The following is a 21045-nucleotide window of genomic DNA, read 5'->3' as shown; positions in this document are numbered from 1 at the left end:
GTATTTAAACACTTAATACGCTTCTAGGTAACTACAAATATAGGGTTTGAAAGTTCCCTAGGTAGGTCATTCTGGTAGGGGCAAGGAAACGCAGCCAGTTGGTACTCATGAAGTTTCCTCCTAACTTTTCCTTTGGGGAGGGGTGTGCTTGTGTGAGTTGCCTCATGACCTCATGGAAGGTGCAGTGGGTTTGGCCCTCTAAAGCTGTAGATCTTGGGGAGCTCACCCAAGTGATATTCACAAAGAGGCCCAGCACGCTCTGCATTTCCCCCTACCTTTCATCTAGCCCCTGGCTCCATTGTAACTCAGCCCATGGAACCATCCTCAGGTAGCAGGGTGGGTTCCACTGCAGCGGGGGAACCAGTTCAATGACTTGTTCAGCATTAAGTTGCCCTGGGTTAGCCCACAGGTTTCAGGGGTCAGGGAAGATAGCACTAGACTGGCCACCATGTTTTGGTGGATGAAACAATACTGTCTCCCCCCAGCCACACTCTCTCCAGATCTGCAGAATTGGAACCTGGAGGAGCACCTGTGGAGGGTGTCTGCTTTGTCAGGCATGGTAGGAGAAGGGAAGTAGGCGCATGTGATTGAGCCACTTCTCTCTTCTGATGGACCCAGGCCAGATGGGTCAAAGGCTCGTGCTCTCTTCCACTTTAAGAAGCTGGGGGGGCCATTGACATTTGGTAATTATCATTTTAATATTATTTGCTAGTATTTTACAATGTCAAATCACCATGCATAATACACGTCTCCTGCAAGCTGTGTGGTATCATCCTCATTCCACAAATGGGGAAACTGAGATAAATAGAAAAAGCAAGTAACTTGCCCCACACAACACACTGTGTGTCAGTATCAGAGTGGAAATCAGGAATCGTGAATTCCTAAATTCTGGCCCTATACTTAAGTCCATAGAACATGCTGCTTCTGTGTAAAAACTGTTTGTTACAATTCAAAAATAAACAAATGGTCACTAGGAAACACCACGTTTTAATTGACTTCTGGAAAATGAAAACTGTATCTACCTGCTACCTCTGAGGTCTTTGACCCACTATGACAGATCAGTAGGTGCTTCTCAGGGACATCTGTAGTGACCGAGTTACTGGGTGTTTGTTTGGTCTTTGCTAGGTTTATTGACAGGGCTCCTCTGCAGAGAAGCCTACAATAGTTATACAATCATCAGTTCTACTGAGATCTAGTTGAGAGGTATCCAAAATACATATAAAAACTGAATGGGTTATGGAGAAGAGAGAGGTTAGTGCAACTAGAGTCTTCCAACTAACGAAGTCTTGACTCAGATACACTTACTGGAGAGGAGCAGCAAAGTTGCACCATGGTTTATAGTCAGAGTACCATAGTTAGTTCACTGCTATCACTATTAATACTCTTATCAGAGGTATGAAAAAAGATTTGGCCAAAGGTTAAAACTTTCAGTAACATTGCTAACCCATCCCTTTAAAGAGAGAAAGCTAAAATTAAATAGAACACACCACAACTGAACAAAAAACCAATCAGAACCAGAAAATAAAAAAGGAGGTGAATAAATCATGAGTTTTAAACAGTGGGCAATGAAATCTAAATTTCAAGAGTACATGTGACCAACATTCACCTACACATGATGGTTGCACAGACACCAAGGCACAAGCACATGCAAGTTGGATGCTTACATTTTTCAAAATCTGGGCTGATGTTTTAAAATGTCTTTTGAGTTTTAACAGTACAAAGCTGGCCAGATCCTTGGGTGGTGTAGATCAGGATAGGTCACAGGTAAAGTGCTCGAATGCACCTAAGTGACTTAGGAGCTTAAGTCTCATTTTCAAAAGTGATTTAGGCACTTAGGAGTCTAAGTGCCACTGACATTCAATGGGATTTAGGTTTTTAAGTGCTTACGTCACTTTTGAAACTGGGCCTGAAGTGCTTTTGAAAATTTTACCTGACACATTTTCTTCTCAGTTTCATACACTGTATAGGTAACTTTTAAATAGAGAGAGAAAGAAAAGGCAATTTATATCCCATTACGGCAACTACAAAATATTTAAGATCTCCCAATTCCCCAAAACGCAAAGATCATTTTGGATTATTAAATATACACTTTTACTGTATAACTTATCATGAAGATATCCTCCAGGGTCAGCCCCATGGTACTGCCCAGAAGAACTTGGTGTATCTGCGTTTGTTTGTTGTAGAGAGGAGAGTAAGATATACTCAAATGAATGGGCCAAATTTAGCCCTAACTTAACTCTAACTTTGAATACAATGGGCTTATACCAGGGCTGCATTCGAGAAATCTGCATTTAAATTAACTGTCCATTATAAGCAGATTGTATTGTATTCCTTTCAGGTTACTGATGCTTTCATTCCTTTCTCAGACAAAAACAAACAAGCAAGGAAGCAAAAAACAGAGGGTGGGGGTGGGACTTACCCATTTTGGAGATGTTGTTCAAGGTCACAGCGTTGCAATACCTCTGAGCAATGTTCTGTGAAAGGGCAGCTAACCATTAGCTTATCCAGCAGTTTATTTACTAGGATGCTGGATTTTCTGCAAGACTGTAGAATCACAATTTTGCGATCCACAGGGCAGAAGTCTTTTTCCACTAGGAAGTTTGTAAGGCAGGCTGTACAGTAGGTGTGACCACAAGGAGTGTCCAGCGGCTGGATCAAAGCTTGCAGGCAAATGTGGCATATCAGATCATCATCCACTTCTTCTGTGTAGCTGTACAGGTGGTTGTCTTCTGGTAAATGGGGTTGGCCACAGGTGGTGCATAAGGGTTGAGGGCTGTCCTCCACTTCTTCTGACGAATCTTTTTGACTCATGATCAGATCTGATGTGATGCGAAATAGAGCAAATAACAACTGCTCTGTATTTGGAAGAATACCAGCAAGTTCTGTGAGACAGCAAACCTGTAGGAAAAATCCAAAAAATTACATTTGGGGATAATTGTTTTTAAACAACATTTATGATTTATCTGGCTGTGCTGTGTCTTGTAATAAAATGCTTCAGGGATTTTTTACAGAGGGAAAGCACCATTAGGATAGGAAAATAAGAAAACGAGTTAACCCTATAACTTAGATTTTTTTGCTGTCCTCCATCTGCTCTCCAAAAAAGGTATTCCTGCAGGCAGTGGGGTGTTAATAGGGAGGGGAGGGGAGAATGTTGCAAAAATGTAAGGCTTAAAAACATCAAAGAAACATAAAATCAGAGTCTGAGAAGTTTAACTTCTCTGAGATACCTGAGTTTAAAGCATGCAAGTCAGCTGATTATTTTTTCCTACAGGAAAACTTTTCAGTGACAAAGCACCACGTGAAGGCAAAGCAGCGTGACACTGCATGTAGAAATATCATTAAGAATAATGGTTACCTCCCCTGCCACCAGCCCAACACAGAATGGGATGCCACTTGTAAAATAGATGTAAAGGAAAATGGTTGTGTTCCAAATTAGCCCTACTCCCATATCATATGCTGCACTTTTCTGCACTAATGAAGTTTTATGACCCTTTTTCTAAACATTGCCTCAGCTGTAGAAGAAAAGAACAATAGATATAAAACATATTGTCCTTCAAACAACCAGTGAGCAAGAGTATCTCCTTATAGAGATCTGACGGACAGATCTTTGGGGCAGAAAACAATTGTATTCTAATGTATAGGGTCTAATTTTGATCAGCCTTTACTGGATTTACAGGTGTGTACTTCCACTCTCTTCAAAAGAATTCCTTCTGATCTACAGTGCATGAGGTGAGATGAGGTCTCATATATTTTTATTTAATAGCTCTCAGTCTTGGTCCAGTGTCTAGTGGAAACATGTCATCACCAAATCTGGACACCCTATTGGCAGTCCCAGAGGCAACGGGGATTGAATGTGAAGAATCAACTACCCTCTTGCCCCTAGAGATGAAGTCTCTAAATCATGGTTGACTCAGGCACATTGCTAGAGAGGTTTGCGGAAGGATTGTGTGCTGCTGCTACTGCCCATGCTGCACCGGTTCCGTGAATAAACCAGACGATTTCGGTCTTCAGGGCTGTCAGCCCAGCCTCTTTCACAAATTATACATTTACGTTTACAAAAATGGGAAACGTATATTGGTCCAAAGGGAAGTGTCACACTATATACCACAGAGAAATGCACGTGAAATACGTTACGGCCAACCACCTTCGGGGTCTTGCTTATTGACCAAAACCAACAAACATGAAACTCAATCACTACCTCCCCCAATTATATGTAGATTTTGCAGATATTCTCTCTCTACACAAGAGTACATTTTACCGATCATAAATGCCGCACTAGCTAGCTGCCGCAGGGCAGAGTAAGCGAACACCGAAATGTCACTTTTAATTTTGTGTTTTCATTTTTGAATCCCTCTATGACACCACCAACCATCCCTCCAAAAGAGTCAAAGCTGTTACGGGCTCCCTATTCTGAGGTATCACATCACAGAGGTAACAGTCTAAGACCTGGTCTACACTTACCTGGAAATTTGGTGGCAGTCGACGGGAGTTATGGAAGCTATGCAGAGTAGCTTGCGTAACTTCCATCGACTGCTGGGCTTTCCTTCTGCGCACCGTCTTCACTGCACTGCACTGATGGGAACACACACAGCGCTATGCCACTTGAGGGGTGGATTAACAGCGTCGACTTCTGGATCGATTGAGCATGTCTTCACTGGCCGCTCAATCGATCCAGATAGGTCCATCTGACAGCGGCGACTTTGCCGCCGGCAGGATAGACATACCCAAAGACTCTGGTGAGTCTTCCCCATGGCCTACAGCATATAGGCTCCAGTTCAATAAAGCACCCCTAATTCAGGACCCGCCTTGGGCACGCTCTTCAGTCCCATTGAAATCAACATGCTTAAGCATGTGCTTATGTACTGTGCTGAATGGCAGTCTTATTTGGACCAGCGTGTTATCAAAAAGACTGGACATATTTGAAGGAATTGTCCATGAGGAAAGATTTAAAGAACTGAATACATGAAGTTTACCTAAGCAACAGCGCAATGGTCCAGGGAGGGTGGAGAGGAAGATTTTCACACTTGGATGCCTAAAGTTCAGCATGTAAATTCTTATTTCAGTCCCTTAATGAATAGGCTCTCTTTTCAGAAGTGCGGAGGGTCTCAGATTGAGGATAATTGCTCCTGTATGCCCCCCCCCCACTCTGTGGTCTGCCCCAGGAGTGTCCAGCCAGGTTTCAGCCATCACCTGTCTCTGGGAAGGGACCCACACCACATTCCCTTGTGACCCAGGAGTTTTAAAGCTGCAAAGCTCTCTGCCGTACACTGTGATTTCCCCAGCACACTTTCGGAAAGTCACACAGCAAGGTAAGGGTTAGAGCAAGGAACAGTATTTAGCACTCCTGACTCCCAGTTTATTACTCTAATCCCCAGAACATTCTCCCTCTCCCACATACAAAAGAGATATCCAGTTCTTATTAGGTTCAGCTGGAAATGGTGCTATATTTCTAAGTGACTGAGATTATTTTCACAGCGACAACAGAGAAAGAGAGACATTGCTTCCCTAAGGCCACATCCGGCTGCAATAAGAAAGATCAGCAAGACCCACTGCAAACAAGTCTAATTGACACGGCCCTCTAAAGTGACAATGTGTTAGATACACTGACAGACTCTGGAAGGAAGACTCTTGTGGTAGAGACGGTAGGCAGCAGTATGCCATGGAAATGACATGGCCTGTGTCAAATTTAAGGGAAATGCTACTGGCTGTGTTTCTTTAGCATACCCTTTGTAAGCAGATTCAGAACACAGTATTGTGCTGACTGGAATAACTTTATCTCTTGCTATATTAAACAGGGCAGTACCACGGAAATAGCTAAAACAAACAAAGAAAGTGAGACAAAATCTGTCCTAATTTACACCCCGCACATCCCTAGATTCCATCAGGCCCATCATATGTATTTTCCATGGTTATGCAGTACACTCTTTCTTCACCTGGTTTACAACTATTAATAAGTGTGTGGATATTATACCTGAATGTCAAAAGCATATATAACTGCAAGTACTTGCTAGTGTGCAAAAAATCAGAACACAGTTAAATTCTTATGGCTTAACTGTGATCACTTTATATACACAAGCAGTCCTGTTAAATCATTGGGTCTGCTCATGTGATAAGACCATCACAATCTGTCCTTTAATAAGAGATATTATCATCTATTTTGTATGCAGGTATGGAAAACATTTGTCTAAAAGACTCCAGGAGAGGGAGGAATTAGTCTGTGATGTTTACAATAGTTTATATTTATAGTATTAATGTGTTGTGTACTATGTGTTCCATAATTCATTTCATGTCTTTTTTTACTGGCATGAGGCTAGTGTTAAGCTAGTGTAATTGATTTTCCCTTCAAATATGTATGAAGACTAACCAAAACGTTTAAAAGAAAAATGTCATTTTAAATTACTCTGAAACAAGGATTCAAATATTTGGTGAATTTTCATTAACTGCAATTAATAAACCATACATGATTAAGAAGCATGGTACATGTAGATGGTGCTTCACAACCATGCTAAAAGACAGCGAGCTTGGTCCTGATCTCATTTGCGAGATTATAATCAGGCCCAAGATTTCTTCCTCAAGGACTTTACAAATCTTCCATCACTGAAGATAATGAAAGGTGCAATTCTGGCTCCACTGAAGTCAATAGGGAAACTCCTGTTGACTTCAACAAGATAGAATTTCTCCCTCTGGGAATTTTGCCATTGTCTTCAAAAAGGGAGAGGGCCTGGGCCCGTAATGGCCTGATCATATAAAACCTTGTTCCCAAAACTCGTTAATGAGACTATTTGCATGAGAGGGGGTTTGCAGTACGGAGCTCTTATAGGGTATGTCTATATTCCAGATGGGAGAGAGCCACCCAGCTCAGGTAGACAGACTTGCACTAGCAGGGCTTGAGCTAGCACACCAAAAATAGCAGTGTAGACACCTTGTGGCTGGGGCTGTAGCTCAGGCTCACAAACCCACCTGATCCCCATTAGCTCTTTAGGCCACGGATTGTCCTTTAGTGCATCTGTACACTGCCGAGCACACATGAATCCCAACTTTGCTGAGATAAATAATAAATAAGACAGATACATAATATGTAAATAATAGGAACCAACATATCAGACGTTCAGAGGTGATACTCAGGAAAATCAATCAGATAAATATAAGATAGTATCATCCAGGAGATTAACACTGAAAAATGTGCAGAAGAAAGGACTTTTTTCTTATTCCGGTATTAAAGTTTTAAACAACTTTATACCCCACTAATATTTAAAGTTGAAAGAACCACATTAACTGAGAATGGGGTTCTAAAATGCTGAATAAAAACATCAGCTTGCTGACGTTAGTCGTTACAGACATTCTCAATGCTAGGCTGGTTTTTTAGATTGCACTGAAGCGGAAATTTCCTTTATTTTTATTTTTTGTAATTGTTGTTGGGTATCTTGTATGTTGTTTTATTAAATGAAGGAGAAAGGAGGATAAAATTTGCTAACTGAGGCTGTAAATTCCATAATCCAGAATCAGTTGGTTTCATGGCTCCTGAACCCAGCTGCCCTTGAACAAACAAGTATAGACCGTTAGTGGGATGTGGATTTTTGTCCCCATCTAGTGGCTGGTCCACATAAGTGGTTGCAAGTTTATTACATCTGCCAGCCAGTATAGAGTTACTCATTTAGCTCAAATTGTAGCAACTCATGCATTTTGCAATATAGTTCCAGGGTTCAAACCGCAGTATCAGCCCAAACAGGGTCAGTTATAAAAGTACACAGGAAAACATACCCCTTAACTGTTATTTTGTAACTTATGAATCAAATCACCATAACAAAGAATTTCACATATATTGGACCATTAAAGTCGATGGTGAAGACCTCATGAAATGGATATCTGCAGAAGATCTGCAACTGGTCTTCGATCCCGAAGAGTGAGCAACTTTCCACTCTGCTTGCTGGAAAAGCAGTTACAACCCGGACCTTCCCATTGTTTCCAAAGATCAAAGTAGGAGTATGCTTCATGCATCCCATAAAATACTTCCCAACTTCCCCAACAGCCAGCACAGGTCCATCATCACCCACACTGGCATTGAAATCCCCATAATTCTGTAGAAACGACTCCCATAGTAGAACCTGGCCAAAGCCAACAAGGACTACTATAGGGAAGCCTTTGAAAAAGTGGTAATCCGAATTGTCACAACACCAAAAAGTTATCACTGGTTTGTTTGCCTCCTTACTGCTGCTGCCAAGAAGAGTATCCCCCAGGCTGTCTAGGAAGAATACACTCTCAGCTGGACAAAAGAGACCCAGAACCTACACTGGCAGTACAACCAGTCAGGCAGCCCTCAGGTTGAGAAGGCCCTGTTAGAGTGTCTAGACTCAGCCAGAAGCCAGTCGTGTATTGAGTATGTTGAAGGTCTGAACTTCACACATTTTAGTCGCCATGCCTGGGCTTTACTACGATATCTCAAAGCCGTTAATCCCATGGAATATCAGACCTCAAAACTCTGGCCCAACTCCATAGCCTCCAAATTGGTGGAGAGAACAAAAGAACCACTCGACAAAAACACCAAGCAAGAGATCCATCGTCAGCTACATCGAACAATGACCTCAATCCCTCCACAAGACCCCATCATCATCAGTACAGATGAAATGAAAGAGGGTTTAGTTGCAATAAAGAACAGGAATGCAGCTGGTGGAGATGATATCCCCCCAGAAATTTTTAATCAAGTAGGTCCCAGGGGACTCCAATGGCTGGCAAAACTGTATACCAAAACTATGAAATCCAGATGCATCCCAAAAGCCTGGTGGGAGGTGATAGTTATTGCCATACTCAAACCGGGCAAGCTGACCAATGACTCAGGAAGTTATAGGCCGACATCACTCCTGTGAACTATCTTCAAACTCCTGGAATGTATCATCCTCTGGAGAATCAATCCTTTCGTCGAGTCAGTGATCCCCGAAGAACAAGCAGGATTCTGGCCTAAACACGGTTATTGTGACCAAGTTCTGGCCTTTGTAATGCACATAGAGACCAGATTCCAGAGGAAATGTAAGACTGGCACAGCCTTTGTAGGACCTATTATTGGCCTATGACACGGTCTGGATTAAAGGCTTGATGCTGAAGCTCACAAAGATCATCCCCTGCTGCAAAACACTACATCTGCTATGGACGATGATGAGCAATAAATGGCTACATGTCCACTTGGGCAACCAAGTCAATTTGCTCCAGTTTCTCAACAGAGGACTGCCACAAGGCTCAATACTTGCGCTGATGCTTTTCAATGTTTACTCAAGCGACATGCCTCCAACGAAGTCTCAAAAATTTGCATATGCAGATGATCTTGCCCTGGCAACGATGGCCCTTGTGTACTCTGTAGCTGAGTACTGTGCACTGGTATGGACCAGAAGTAGCCATACGTGACTTGCTGAAATCCAACTGAATATGCAATGCAGTGCATCACTGGAACCCTCAAGTCAACCCCAACACCTTGGCTGCTGGTACTGTTGCACATTGTTCCCCCATCCATTCGCCATGATGTGCAATGATTCAAGAATTCCAGAGGATCATGTAAAACGAACGTTTTCCCATCCACCAGGACCTAACAACGTCCCTCACCACTTCTTGAAGTCATCTAAGCCCTTTTGGACCCACACATTTAACCTTCACCAATGCAACTTCAACCCTGATGAAGCTTGGAAAGCTGAATGAAGTTTACGAGAAGTTACAAATAAATACCTCATAAAAGACCCAACTCAGAAGACCTCTGGTTTTGATCTCCCACAGAGTTCATGGGCAACCTTAAACTGCATCCACACAAACCATGGCAGATGTGGATGCTTGCTGCACAAATAGAAAATTAAAGACTCTCCAATAGGCGACTGTGGTCATCCAGAACAGACCATGGAACATATAACAACTCAATGCTTGATTCGCAAATACAAAGAAGGCATCACAGCAATACATGGTTACAATTATCTGGCATAACCATCTGAATGTAAAATTATAGTTGTTGCTCCACATTTACATCAGCCATATGAAGAAGAAGAAGATTATCAAACTAAGCAGTTTTCTGGGAGTGGTCATCTTAATTCAGCATTTTCCAGTAATGTATCCTCTAATGCACCTTTGCATTTAAACAACACTTTTCACACTGAAGTACTCTGCATACTCAGCCACCCAATTTCACTACTTCTGGCATGAATTGAAACAGCCGACTGGCATTTGGGATGCTGTACAACAGTGGTAGCAAACATCATACATCGACCCCTACTCTTACAATATGCACCACACATTCTTTAATACCTACAAAAAGCAAAGGGGTGCTTTCATTTTTAAGGTCTTAACTGGAAAATTCACATAGTAAATTGCATAGAACTCAGTTTATCTGTCTATAGGCTGAATACCTGAGCCAACCCTCTCTAGAGATGAACCTTTGCTGCCAGGGCAACAAAATATTTCAAACTTGACGTTTAGACCACTAAAATATTCTCTCCTTCAGATCTTTAAAGCACAATTCCTACTTACATACTAGGGCTGATAAGAAAAATTCCAACACATTTTTGTTGTCAGTTTTGCCCATTTAGCAAAATTGAGAGACTCTTCGATTTTGACAAAGTTCTGAAGGGACCCTGGCAAGAATCCAATGAAACCCTGACTGCCGGGATCTCTCAGAAACCTGCTTCGTTTTCTGCCAGTTTGCCTGCTGAACTGCCTCTCAGTCTGGGACTCCAGGTCTTCCAGGGTCTGTGGCTCAAAAGAAACCAACCAGGCAGATTGCCCCACAGCCAGTGCTCTGTTCTTTTTCTCAGAGAATTTCAAAATTTTGGTTTTCATTCCACATCAGGAATCAAACATGCATATCCATAAACATGGATCTCCACAGTGCCCCCAATGATCAAAGCCACTTTAGACGGAGTCAAAAAACTTAAAAGCACAGTACTGCAAGTTTATACTTGCAAGTTTTTAAGCTTTAGATCAAGTTGTGAAACCTGATACTAAATCCATACTACACCTGCATGTAAAGTACCTCAAAAATTACTGAACAAATTTCCTTGTTCTCTGGATTTCATTAAAATGTACAGAATAAACGAAGTTGGAGAAATTGGTATTTGTTGAGTTTTTTATACAAAATTTCTGATCAGAACATCCCGAAATATTCTCTTTCCAAGCACACACACCCGTCTCAAAATGCCTCTGCTGATTTTACTTACATTTTCACAAATACAACATTTCACTGTGAGATCTTGGATGGAAAATTTCAGACCCAAAATAAATTATTTAAAAATATTAAGAGTAATTGGACAAGGTATGTGGGGTGAGGGAGGGACAGGGGATAGAACAAAGAGAAATATAAATGAGACAAAATAAAAGTTGCAGTTCATCTTTTACTATAGCTGTTACTCACACTACGATGAATATAAAAATAAATGGACTTACCTTGGTAGTATGTAGTATTTCTGATGAAATTTGGCTTTATTGCTTGAACTGTTCAAATGGTCAATAATTTGAAAATTTCCACCACTGGTATAAGAAATAATTCAAAGTTCCTATTTCTTGTACGGTTCAATAAAATCAATGTTTGACAGAAAGTTCCATGACTAAACTACAAGCTAAATTTACAAGTACAAAGACGAGTTGTGACAAAATCAAGAGACAGAGGCTAACTGCTTCACAAACGCATGCTATACCTATACAGAGGAAGTCCATCATGTGGTTCAAGCCAGATCATGTGAGCAATGATGATTGGCTCCTGAACTGCTTCCTAAACATGTGCTCCACCTAATTGCATAATAAATGCCATCAGCATTTCATGCACTAAATTGCACTGTATAATAGCATTCATAGTTATGTAAAATAAATTGCATTACTCTGTAGTTTGATTGATAGCCCTAAAATACTTTTATCAAATGGGTAAACTCTTTAGTAGCATGACCATATTTAAAGCCATCTGACCAAATGACAACATTTTTATTTATTTGTAGAATTGCTGGTATGACTTCCCCACTATGTGTTACAAGAACCCATCAAAGAGAGTCCTGTATCATAGAATCATAGAAGATTACGGTTGGAAGGGACCTCAGCAGGTCATCTTGTCCAACCCCCTGCTCAAAGCAGGACCAATCCCAACTAAATCATCCCAGCCAAGGCTTTATCAAGACGGGCCTTAAAAACCTCACTATGTTAGCAGCTATAGAATAGAGTGCCTTGCACCTCTGGATTTCTTACATGCACTCAGCTCATTAATCTAACTCCATTGGGAGTGCTTTATTCCAGCATTTTTATACCCAGGACATCAACTCTAAAAGCCAATTTTATTTCCCCCCACCATCTATGGCAGCCTGAACCTGGTAAATGCCCATATTTCCTGATCAGTTACCCATCAGGGCAGGGATTTGTTCCCTAGCCACTACCCTGGTTTCTAGCTGACCAGCGATCAGGAAGTAAATCTACTTTTCTCCATATTCCAAACTCCTGTTTCCCATCCTCCTTCAAAGAAACAGGCTGGCCCTCTCCTGCTCACTGGGGAGCAGATCTGCAAGCTGCTCCTCGGCTCTTTTCATCTAGCTGCAAAGAAGAGCATCACTCTTGTCCCTAGCTCTGTCCTGCCAAATAGGGAAATGGATCCTAAGGATATTCCCAGGCTGCCTTCAGTGGCTAAATAGGGGGAGAAGTAAGAGACTGGGTGGGGGAACAAAGTGGATAAGAGAGATAGCTAGGTACCTGGAAGGGGACAGGAAAAATACAGCTAGAATGGTGATGAAAGGAATTATGAAAAGGTCCTTAACCTCATTTTGATTTAGAAAATATTTCCTTAGAAGTAAACTATTTTTGCATCCCACAGCCTTGCCAGCAGAGGATGTTGGGGAATTTCCCACACTTGAGCCACTCTTTTTAGGTGACAAATCTGAGGAACTGTCTCAGATTGAGATGTCATTAGAGGAGGTTTGGAACAGATTGATAAATTAACAGTAATAAAACACCAGGACCAGATGGTATCCACCCAAGAGTTCTGAAGGAAATCAAATATGAAACTGCAGAGCTACTAACTGTAACCTATTGCTTAAATCAGGCTCTATACCAGATGACCGGAGGATAGCTAATGTAACAATGATTTTTAAAAGAGGCTCCAGAGGCAAACTTGACAATTACAGGCTGCTAAGCCTAATTTCAGTACCAGGCAAACTGGTTGAAACTATAGTAAAGAACAGAATTATCAGACACACAGATCAACACGATATATTGGGGAAGAATAAACAAGGCTTTTGTAAAAGGAAATCATGCCTCACCAATCTCTAAGAATTCTTGCAGGGGATCAACAAATGTAGACAAGGGTGAACCAGTGGATATAATGTACTTAGACTTTCAGAAAGACTTTGACAAGGCCCCACACCAAAGGCTCTTAAGCAAAGTAGGCAATCATGGGATAAAGGGGAAGGTCCTCTCATGTATCAGAAACTGGTTAAAAGATAGAAAACAAAGGGTAGGAATAAATGGTCAGTGTTTACAGTGAAGGAAGTAAACAGTAGGGTCCCCCAATCTGTATGGGGACCATTTCTGTTCAACATATTCATAAATTATCTGGAAAAAGAGGTAAACAGTGAGAGGGCAAAGTTTACAGACAATACAAAATGACTCAAGATAGTTAAGTCCAAAGCTGACTGCAAAGAGTTACAAGGGGAGTGCACAAAACTGGGTGACTAGGCAACAAAATGGTAGATGAACTTGAATGTTGATAAGTGCAAAGTAATGTACTTTGGAAAACAACAAATACAAAATGATGGGGTCTAAATTAGCTGTTGCTACCCAAGGAAGATTTTGGAGTCACTGTGGCTAGCCCTCTGAAAACATTTACTCAATATGCAGCAGAAGTAAAAAAGCTAACAATGATAGGAACCATGAAAAAAGGGTCAGACAATAAGACAGAAAATATCATCATGCCACTATATAAATCCATGGTACGCCCACGCCTTGAATATTGTGTCTGTTCTGGTTGCCTCATCTCAAAAAGATATATTAGAATTGGAAAAAATACAGAGAAGGGCAAAAGAAAAACAAAGATTAGGGTACAGAACAGCTTCCATATGAGGAGAAATTAAAAAGACTGGACTGTTCATCTTAGAAGAGAGATAAGTAAGGGGTGATATGATACAGGTCTATAAAATCATAAATTGTATAGAGAAAGTGAATAAGGAAGTGTTATTTACCCTTTCACGTAACACAAGAACCAGGGGCCACCCAATTAAATTAATAGGCAGCAGGCTTAAAACAAACATAAAGAAGTACTTCTTCACACAACACACAGACAACCTGTGGAATTCATTGCCAAAGTATGTGAAGGCCAAAAGTATATCAGGGTACAAAAAGAATTAGATAATTTAGTGGAAGATAGGTTCATCAATGGCTATTAGCTCAATTGCTCAGGGATGCAACCATATGTTCTGGGTGTCCCTAAACTTCTGACTGCCAGAAGCTGGGACTGGATGTCAGGGGATGGATCTCTCAAAAACTGCCCTGTTCTGTTCCTTCTCTCTGAAGTATCTTGCCCGAGCCACTGTCAGAAGACAGGATACTGGGCTAGATGGACCATTGGTCTGACTCAGTGGCCATTCTTATGTTCTAAAAACCAGGTAACCTTAGTTAGGCAATACGGTAACTCAGCCAACCAGACTATCCAATTCATAGAACACCAAAAATTAATACAGCTGAAACAGGCAAACAACATAACTCTCTAAAAATGTCAAAGTAGCTTTTCTCCAAAATGGGGCACAAACACATTTTGTGCTTGTGCAGTATAATATTTGTGTTGGCACTGGTTTAGAATGACCTGCCTGACTAACTCATGGTTTTGTAATTTGGGAGTAATGCCACCAACCCAAAATTATCCCAACAACTTTATACCACTCTACCAAACATACACTCTATATAGACAAAATACTACAGATGACCCAATACCACCACAACAGATATAGTTTATAGATGAACAGACCCATCATACAGATCTAAAATGGCATGAAATATCTACCCATATTAATATTTTTCATGAATTGTGCTCCCTCTTTATAGAAACTAATAAATGTTAACGTGTTTGGATCATTGGGGGTTTAGTCAATTCAGCTGGCAACCCTTGGGGAAGCTGGTGGGTGGACAGTTTTGCTCTCCTTTGGTCCTCATTTGACTGGCTTTAGGGAAGCCAGCTGGCTCCCTGCTGACTATCCTCCAGATTTCTGGAACCCAAGTGCTGTGAAAACTGCAGTATCACCCAGGACATATAACTAACCTTCCCATCACTTACAGTTTCAGTTAGCTGGGTGAAGGTACCTAGGGGTTTACTGTTTGTTTACATGCCGTAACCCTAATAACCCTGGACACTAATGATGGAACATTTCCCCAGCTGCTATGTATCCTGTACACGTACTGTACACCGTGTTCCCATACTCTGCTTACAAGAGCCATATACTAGAAAGTTACAGAAAGGAAAATATATGGAAATTTGAAAATCTTAATACAGATTTACTAATATTCCTAATCTCTCTTTACATTCCTCTCTCTGGCCTCCAACTGGGTTAGCAGAGCATATTGGAAGTATTAGATTTACACCCTGGACTGAGTCTATACCACCAGCACCCAAGGTCATGCAGCAGCGGGGCACTCATTCCTGGTTTTAGAGGAATCCATTCTCCTTGTACAGCTTTGATGAGTACCCTTGTCTGGCTCCTGTGCTTCAGGTTCTGCTGTAGCGAGTCCTTGGACTGGCTCTCCCTCCGCCAGCTCCAGAGGAGAGGGGAGTGCTGAACAGAAGTGCTGCTAGAGCAGTGCTAGGGAAGTGGGGAGCTCCTTATACTGTACGAAGGAGTGGTGTTTTTAGAAACAAAAATACACCCCAGGACTGCAGGATGATTACTCCCAGGACGTAGAACGAGGAGGGGAAGGAAGGAAAGATAAGGTCAGAAGAAGGGTTCCAGCAGGAGTGTTAAATGGGGGGGAAGGTATACTCTGAAAGGGAAGAATGGTAATTGGGCACTGGGCTAATTGGGCTTGAAAGGTGAGCACTCACATTCTCCCCCTGCCCCATGGCCCTGGGTCTTCCACTGGTAACTTGGAAGCCTAATGCTATCAACTGATGCTTTTTCGGGTTGCAGAAATTAAATTTGCTCTCGTAATTTTCTTCAAACTGCTATTTCAACTAGGGATAACATTTTAAGTGACTGAAGAGCCTCAAGTCTCATTTTCAAAAATGACATAGGCACTTAGGAGCCCTAAAGTGCATTAAAAGATAGTGATACTCAGACTCTTCTGTGCCCAAGTCACTTCTGAAAAGGGGATACCGCTCAAGAGTAAAAGTTTCACAGATGCCGGATACATCAGATATTATTACGTTTGCTGGCAACAAACAAATAGGATGTTTTCACAGTACCGTGCCATGTCCACCAGATAATATTAATAGCTTAATTATAAAACATAGTACAGGTAATTGGTAGCTGCATTAATACGGTAGCGGTGAGTATTCTGCATTCATTATACTGTACACTTACATAACGCCTTTCCTCGACAGACCTTAAAATGCTTTACATATTATTTAATTCCTTCTTGCAACACCCTATGTGAACTTGGGTTTTTTAATGCCCATTTTTTAGACTGATCAGTTCAGCTGCAGAGAAGTGAACTGAATTCCAGCCTCACACAAGGAATTTGTAGCAGTTAGGGATAGAACCCAAGAGTCCCGACACCCAGTCTGTGGCACTCTAGATCACACATTGTGTTATAACTGTAGAAACATTCTCGTATCCTGGATGTGAGAAAAAACATGGGGTTGTTTACTTTCTGGGCCTGATCTGTATAGATTGGTGACTGCAATGGAACTACACTGATTTACACCAGCTGAGACTCTGGCCCTCATTGTTGACTTGTCTGAGCAGAGTCAGCATTCTGGGGGAAATACCAGTCCCATTGAAGTCAATGGCAGAACTCTGATTGAATTCACTGGAACCAAGATGTACCTAAATCCAGTGGAACCAAGATATACCCTCCGTACCTAAACATTACTTAGAGAGCTCCAGTTCAGATTCTGCTGATTAGGATAGTATTTTGTTTCCGATTCAAATACAGGGATTGGCTCTCAAGCATACTGGAGCTGGCTGCTTACCACTGGAAGGGATTAGAATTGAATAAGGAGAGAATGATTTCACTCATTCCACTCAACTCAAGGTGGAGACAAGTTTTCAGAGTATAGGGTGAGGGCTGGGTTGGTTGAATTCAGCAGCAGGCAGCCAGTCTTACAGGAATGCCGTCAAGCAGAAACAATTTATGGGGAAGTAAAGCTAAGAAAATTGGCTTTAGGTGCATCTAAATGTAAAGGTAGTTATAGTTAGTGATGGGCAAACTTATTCAGATATGGTAAGAACATTGGTCAGCTTTCATCCATTCTTAAAACCTCAATTGAAATTTGCGAGATTCTGATATGTTTGGATAGAAGTACTGCACTTCTTGTTTCCAGCTGGAGGAAATCAAAAAGCTCCCCACAGATGACCCCATCTGCCTCCAGAGAGATCAGAGATGTCTAGTCATTCCCGCCAATCATATCCGTGTTCCTTCCCCACAAGATAGACTCTCATCCACACAACAGGTCCAAGTACTCAGACACCACAGTGATGAGTGCAATACACATGCCTGGATATAGTTCTCCTCTCCACATGAATCATTTCCTGTGAGTGCAGTAGAGAAAGGCCTGGTGGTTTTCTGCTTTACCTCTTGCTACTTCTAGGAGGAACTGGCCTATCTATTTTCCACCCTGCACCTGGATTTTCAGAGGATGGCTCACTTCCCACCAGCAAACAATCCCGATGGAGGAAATGTACAGAAGCAACGGCCTACCCTCTACTCTTCTTTAATGCAGTGAGACTCAGGAATGGTGTGGTTGCTCCTGGTAGTCCATTAGCACTCACACCCTGAGTCCCTGGAGAGGAGGGATAGAGGTGAAACAGGGTGGTGAAGTAGGCCAGTGGACAGGCCCCTGAATATGCTGGGAGACCAGGTCCTCAAAAAATATGAGACAAAGGGGAGGGGGACTTTCAGGTGGTTTGAGGAGGCCTGGTTTAAAAAGTTTGAATGAGCATCTGAACCTTTGGATATTTTTCTAAACTGAACTTCACTGCTAGGCAGAATGTAAATCACTGTGTCAAAAGAAAGACACCATTTAAAATAAGCGAATAAATTGCGAGACAAAAGTGTGGCCTGGTGGTCCAAATAATGTGGTTTGAGTTCTAATACTGCCTCTAATTCCTACAGGGCCTTGGACAAACAATCCACCCTTTCTTTACCTCATTTGTAAAACGCAGTGATAGTGCACACTGCCTATTTTGCCTATAAGAGCACTAAGCATTACAGGAAGCAATTGCTATGGTTAAGTTTTGCATAACTGATTCCATTCTAAACCCCTCTGTTCAGCAGCCTACTAACTAAAGGCCCTGTCCTGAAAATACTTATGCATATATATTTGCTCACATGAGTAGCCCCATTAGAGGACTGGGCCCTAAACTATAAAAAACACATCCATAGGGCCTGATTCTGCCACATTTACTCATGTTGAGGAGCACTTTATTTTTTGAATAGTGCCACTGAGTAAGGTACTACTCACTGGACTTGATTAATCTTTACACCTGTTTCATGCAAGTGTAACTCCATTAAAATAACCCTTTAAAGTACTGTACTAATTAACATTCATACTTTGTTATCCCACTATTAATGCACTCATCACATTCTTCTCAAAATGAAGAGGCTTAATAGAATTCTGTTTTGCCAGCCAGGACATGCTGGTCACTTATAACTAAAGAAGATAATTAACTCTGTGGCTGAATTCACGTCTGCTTCTAGGAACTGGTTTTGTGGCTCTAGAGAGATCATTTCATGCAACTTAATCCGGTGGGAGGAGGCCAGTTAGTGTGAGTTCATAACTCCTGTTCTGCTCTCTATGGGCACATGCCACTGGATCAGGTGAAAGTGGTTGCATGGATCAAAGTTTTGTATTCAATTTTTTATTTTTATTTTTCCTCTTATGAATCTTAGCCATTTGCAGTAACTTCAGACCCGATCTGCCCAGTAAGGCCTCTCAGAGTCTATATCTCAATATCCTCTTAAGTAGCTGTAGAGCGATTAGATGACCTCATTTCAATGGAACTACAAGAAACAGGGATGTGGTACAAATTTCCTAGCATTAAATTCTATTTGCAAAATACTGCTGTAGTCCTGAAGCTGTGCAGTACATTTTTTATGCTATGAATGTCTGTGCACCAAAATCAGCCTTAAAGGTGAATTGCAAAGAAAAAACAGAAATTTTTATTTTCTAATAGCAGTATTTAAATGGTACTAATAGGCTTTGATGTTCACATCACTGAGCAAATGGGTTAGAGAAGGGATGAGATCCCACCTTTCACACTCTTATGAGCCAATCCATTCCCTGTCATGGACAAATCTACAGGAGGCAGCCATAGGCACCAGAAAGCTCCAGTGGGTTCAGCTCATGAAGTTTCCTGTCAAGCAGCATCCAGTGTGTATTGAGACAGATGGATTTAAGGGATGTAGAATCTGGTTTAAACAAACCTGGGTCCATCCATTTGTTGTTAGCAGAATTCTCGTGGAAAGTTGCAGTCTTGCATCAGCTTTCGAACAAGACAACTGCCATGGTGAGGTTATGTCCGACATCCAAAAGAAGGTATGCTTTTACAGAAGGTTTATGGAACGGAGGTTGAAGGAAATGAAGCAAAAGGCCAACCACAAATGAAGTTGGAAGACACAATTTTGAAGGACTGAAGAAACCTAAATCCTCTCATACTGACTCTTGCTGAAGGAAGAAGACTTGCAAGGAACTGTGCAGGATGAAAGTCCATTCTACATCATAGCCAGGTGAGTGGAGGTGCTGTTGTGAGATTTACTTAACGTGAAAGTTTCCATTTGCACGTTCGATATCCTCAAGTCTCATATTTTATTCTGATCTCAGGTGTTTTTTTTTTTAAAGCCAAACAAGTACAAAAAATCAAAATTTGTGTTTTGGGAAGTTTCATAGGAAAAGATGTGCAGCTTTGCATGCCCTGATTTCTTCAGGTGAAATTTCAGTGATGTAATTATTTCTGCACATCAATCATATGAAAAAATTGAATTTCTGCATGTCTTCAGTGTATAGTCATTTTCACTTAAAAAACCTGTCTTATTTGCACTATAAAAAGTCAGTCCACAGAAGTCAATGAAGCTGTGCATGGGCAAAAGGGGTTTGACCATGCAGATCAGTTTACAGGACTGGGGCCATATAAAGTAGGTCCCATTTTGGAGTTGTCAGTCCTGATAGCATCCCTTTAACAGACAGTTTGGATAGCTCTCTCACTTTGAGAATCCTTTGATTGTTTGCCTTCCTGCTTGAAAAAAGATTTGCTTGATTTATTGGATATTTTTATGTGCAACACAATAATTGAATGTTCTACAGTGAAATGAAGCTTATCTATCACCTCATCCTGTGTGCGTACTTTATTGGCATTTTGCACAAAAATGTTATCCTGGGGGAGATATTGAACACTCTTCAGAATTCTCACATAGGATATTTTAATTTTCTCCTCTGATAATCAAGCACGATATTGAGTCAGGGACCTTCCTTTTTCCAACTCAGTGCTACAATAAAGCACTGCAGCAGTTAACGCCCAAACCCACAAGTATACACAATCCTCTAAATAGCACTCTTAGTGGAAGGGAGACCAAGACGGGTCCCAGGTGAGTAAAAGGAATATTTTCAGGTGGCAAGAGAGGCTAAGAGACAGCTTGTTTCAATTTATATTTTTGGAAAATATACACACTAAGTTTTTGGGTGGAAGAGTATAAAACAGTAAATTACTAACAGATTACTTTCTTAAGAAGAATTTTCTAATTCCATCTCAGGAAAGAAGTGGATTAGAGTATTTAGAGTAGAACTCTGCAAAGAAAGCATCTTTTCGAATGTCTTATATAACCCAATGGTGAATCCCAGCATTCCATTTATAGATTAGTGCTTTTGTTGTTCTAACAATAGCAGATAACATAAAGTGCTGT

At 41.3% G+C, this 21045-nt stretch overlaps 1 protein-coding gene across 1 annotated transcript in view; it reads right to left on the bottom strand.

The window, feature by feature from the left end:
- The window catches only part of LNX1 (ligand of numb-protein X 1), a 111503-nt gene that overhangs the window by 88240 nt on the left and 2218 nt on the right, over positions 1-21045 (bottom strand). The window contains exon 3 of the mRNA XM_067531136.1: positions 2420-2898. Within this exon, the coding sequence (XP_067387237.1) occupies positions 2420-2811 (392 nt within the window). The 5' untranslated portion in view covers positions 2812-2898. The remainder of the gene's footprint in view (positions 1-2419; positions 2899-21045) is intronic.

The sequence above is a fragment of the Emydura macquarii genome, unplaced genomic scaffold (genome assembly GCF_026122565.2).
Source record: "Emydura macquarii macquarii isolate MOO-44397 ecotype Brisbane River unplaced genomic scaffold, CSIRO-AGI_Emac_v2 contig_3128, whole genome shotgun sequence".
Classification (NCBI taxonomy): domain Eukaryota; kingdom Metazoa; phylum Chordata; order Testudines; family Chelidae; genus Emydura; species Emydura macquarii.
Note: the sequence above shows the minus strand (reverse complement) of the source record. Positions and strands in the feature narration are given on the sequence as shown.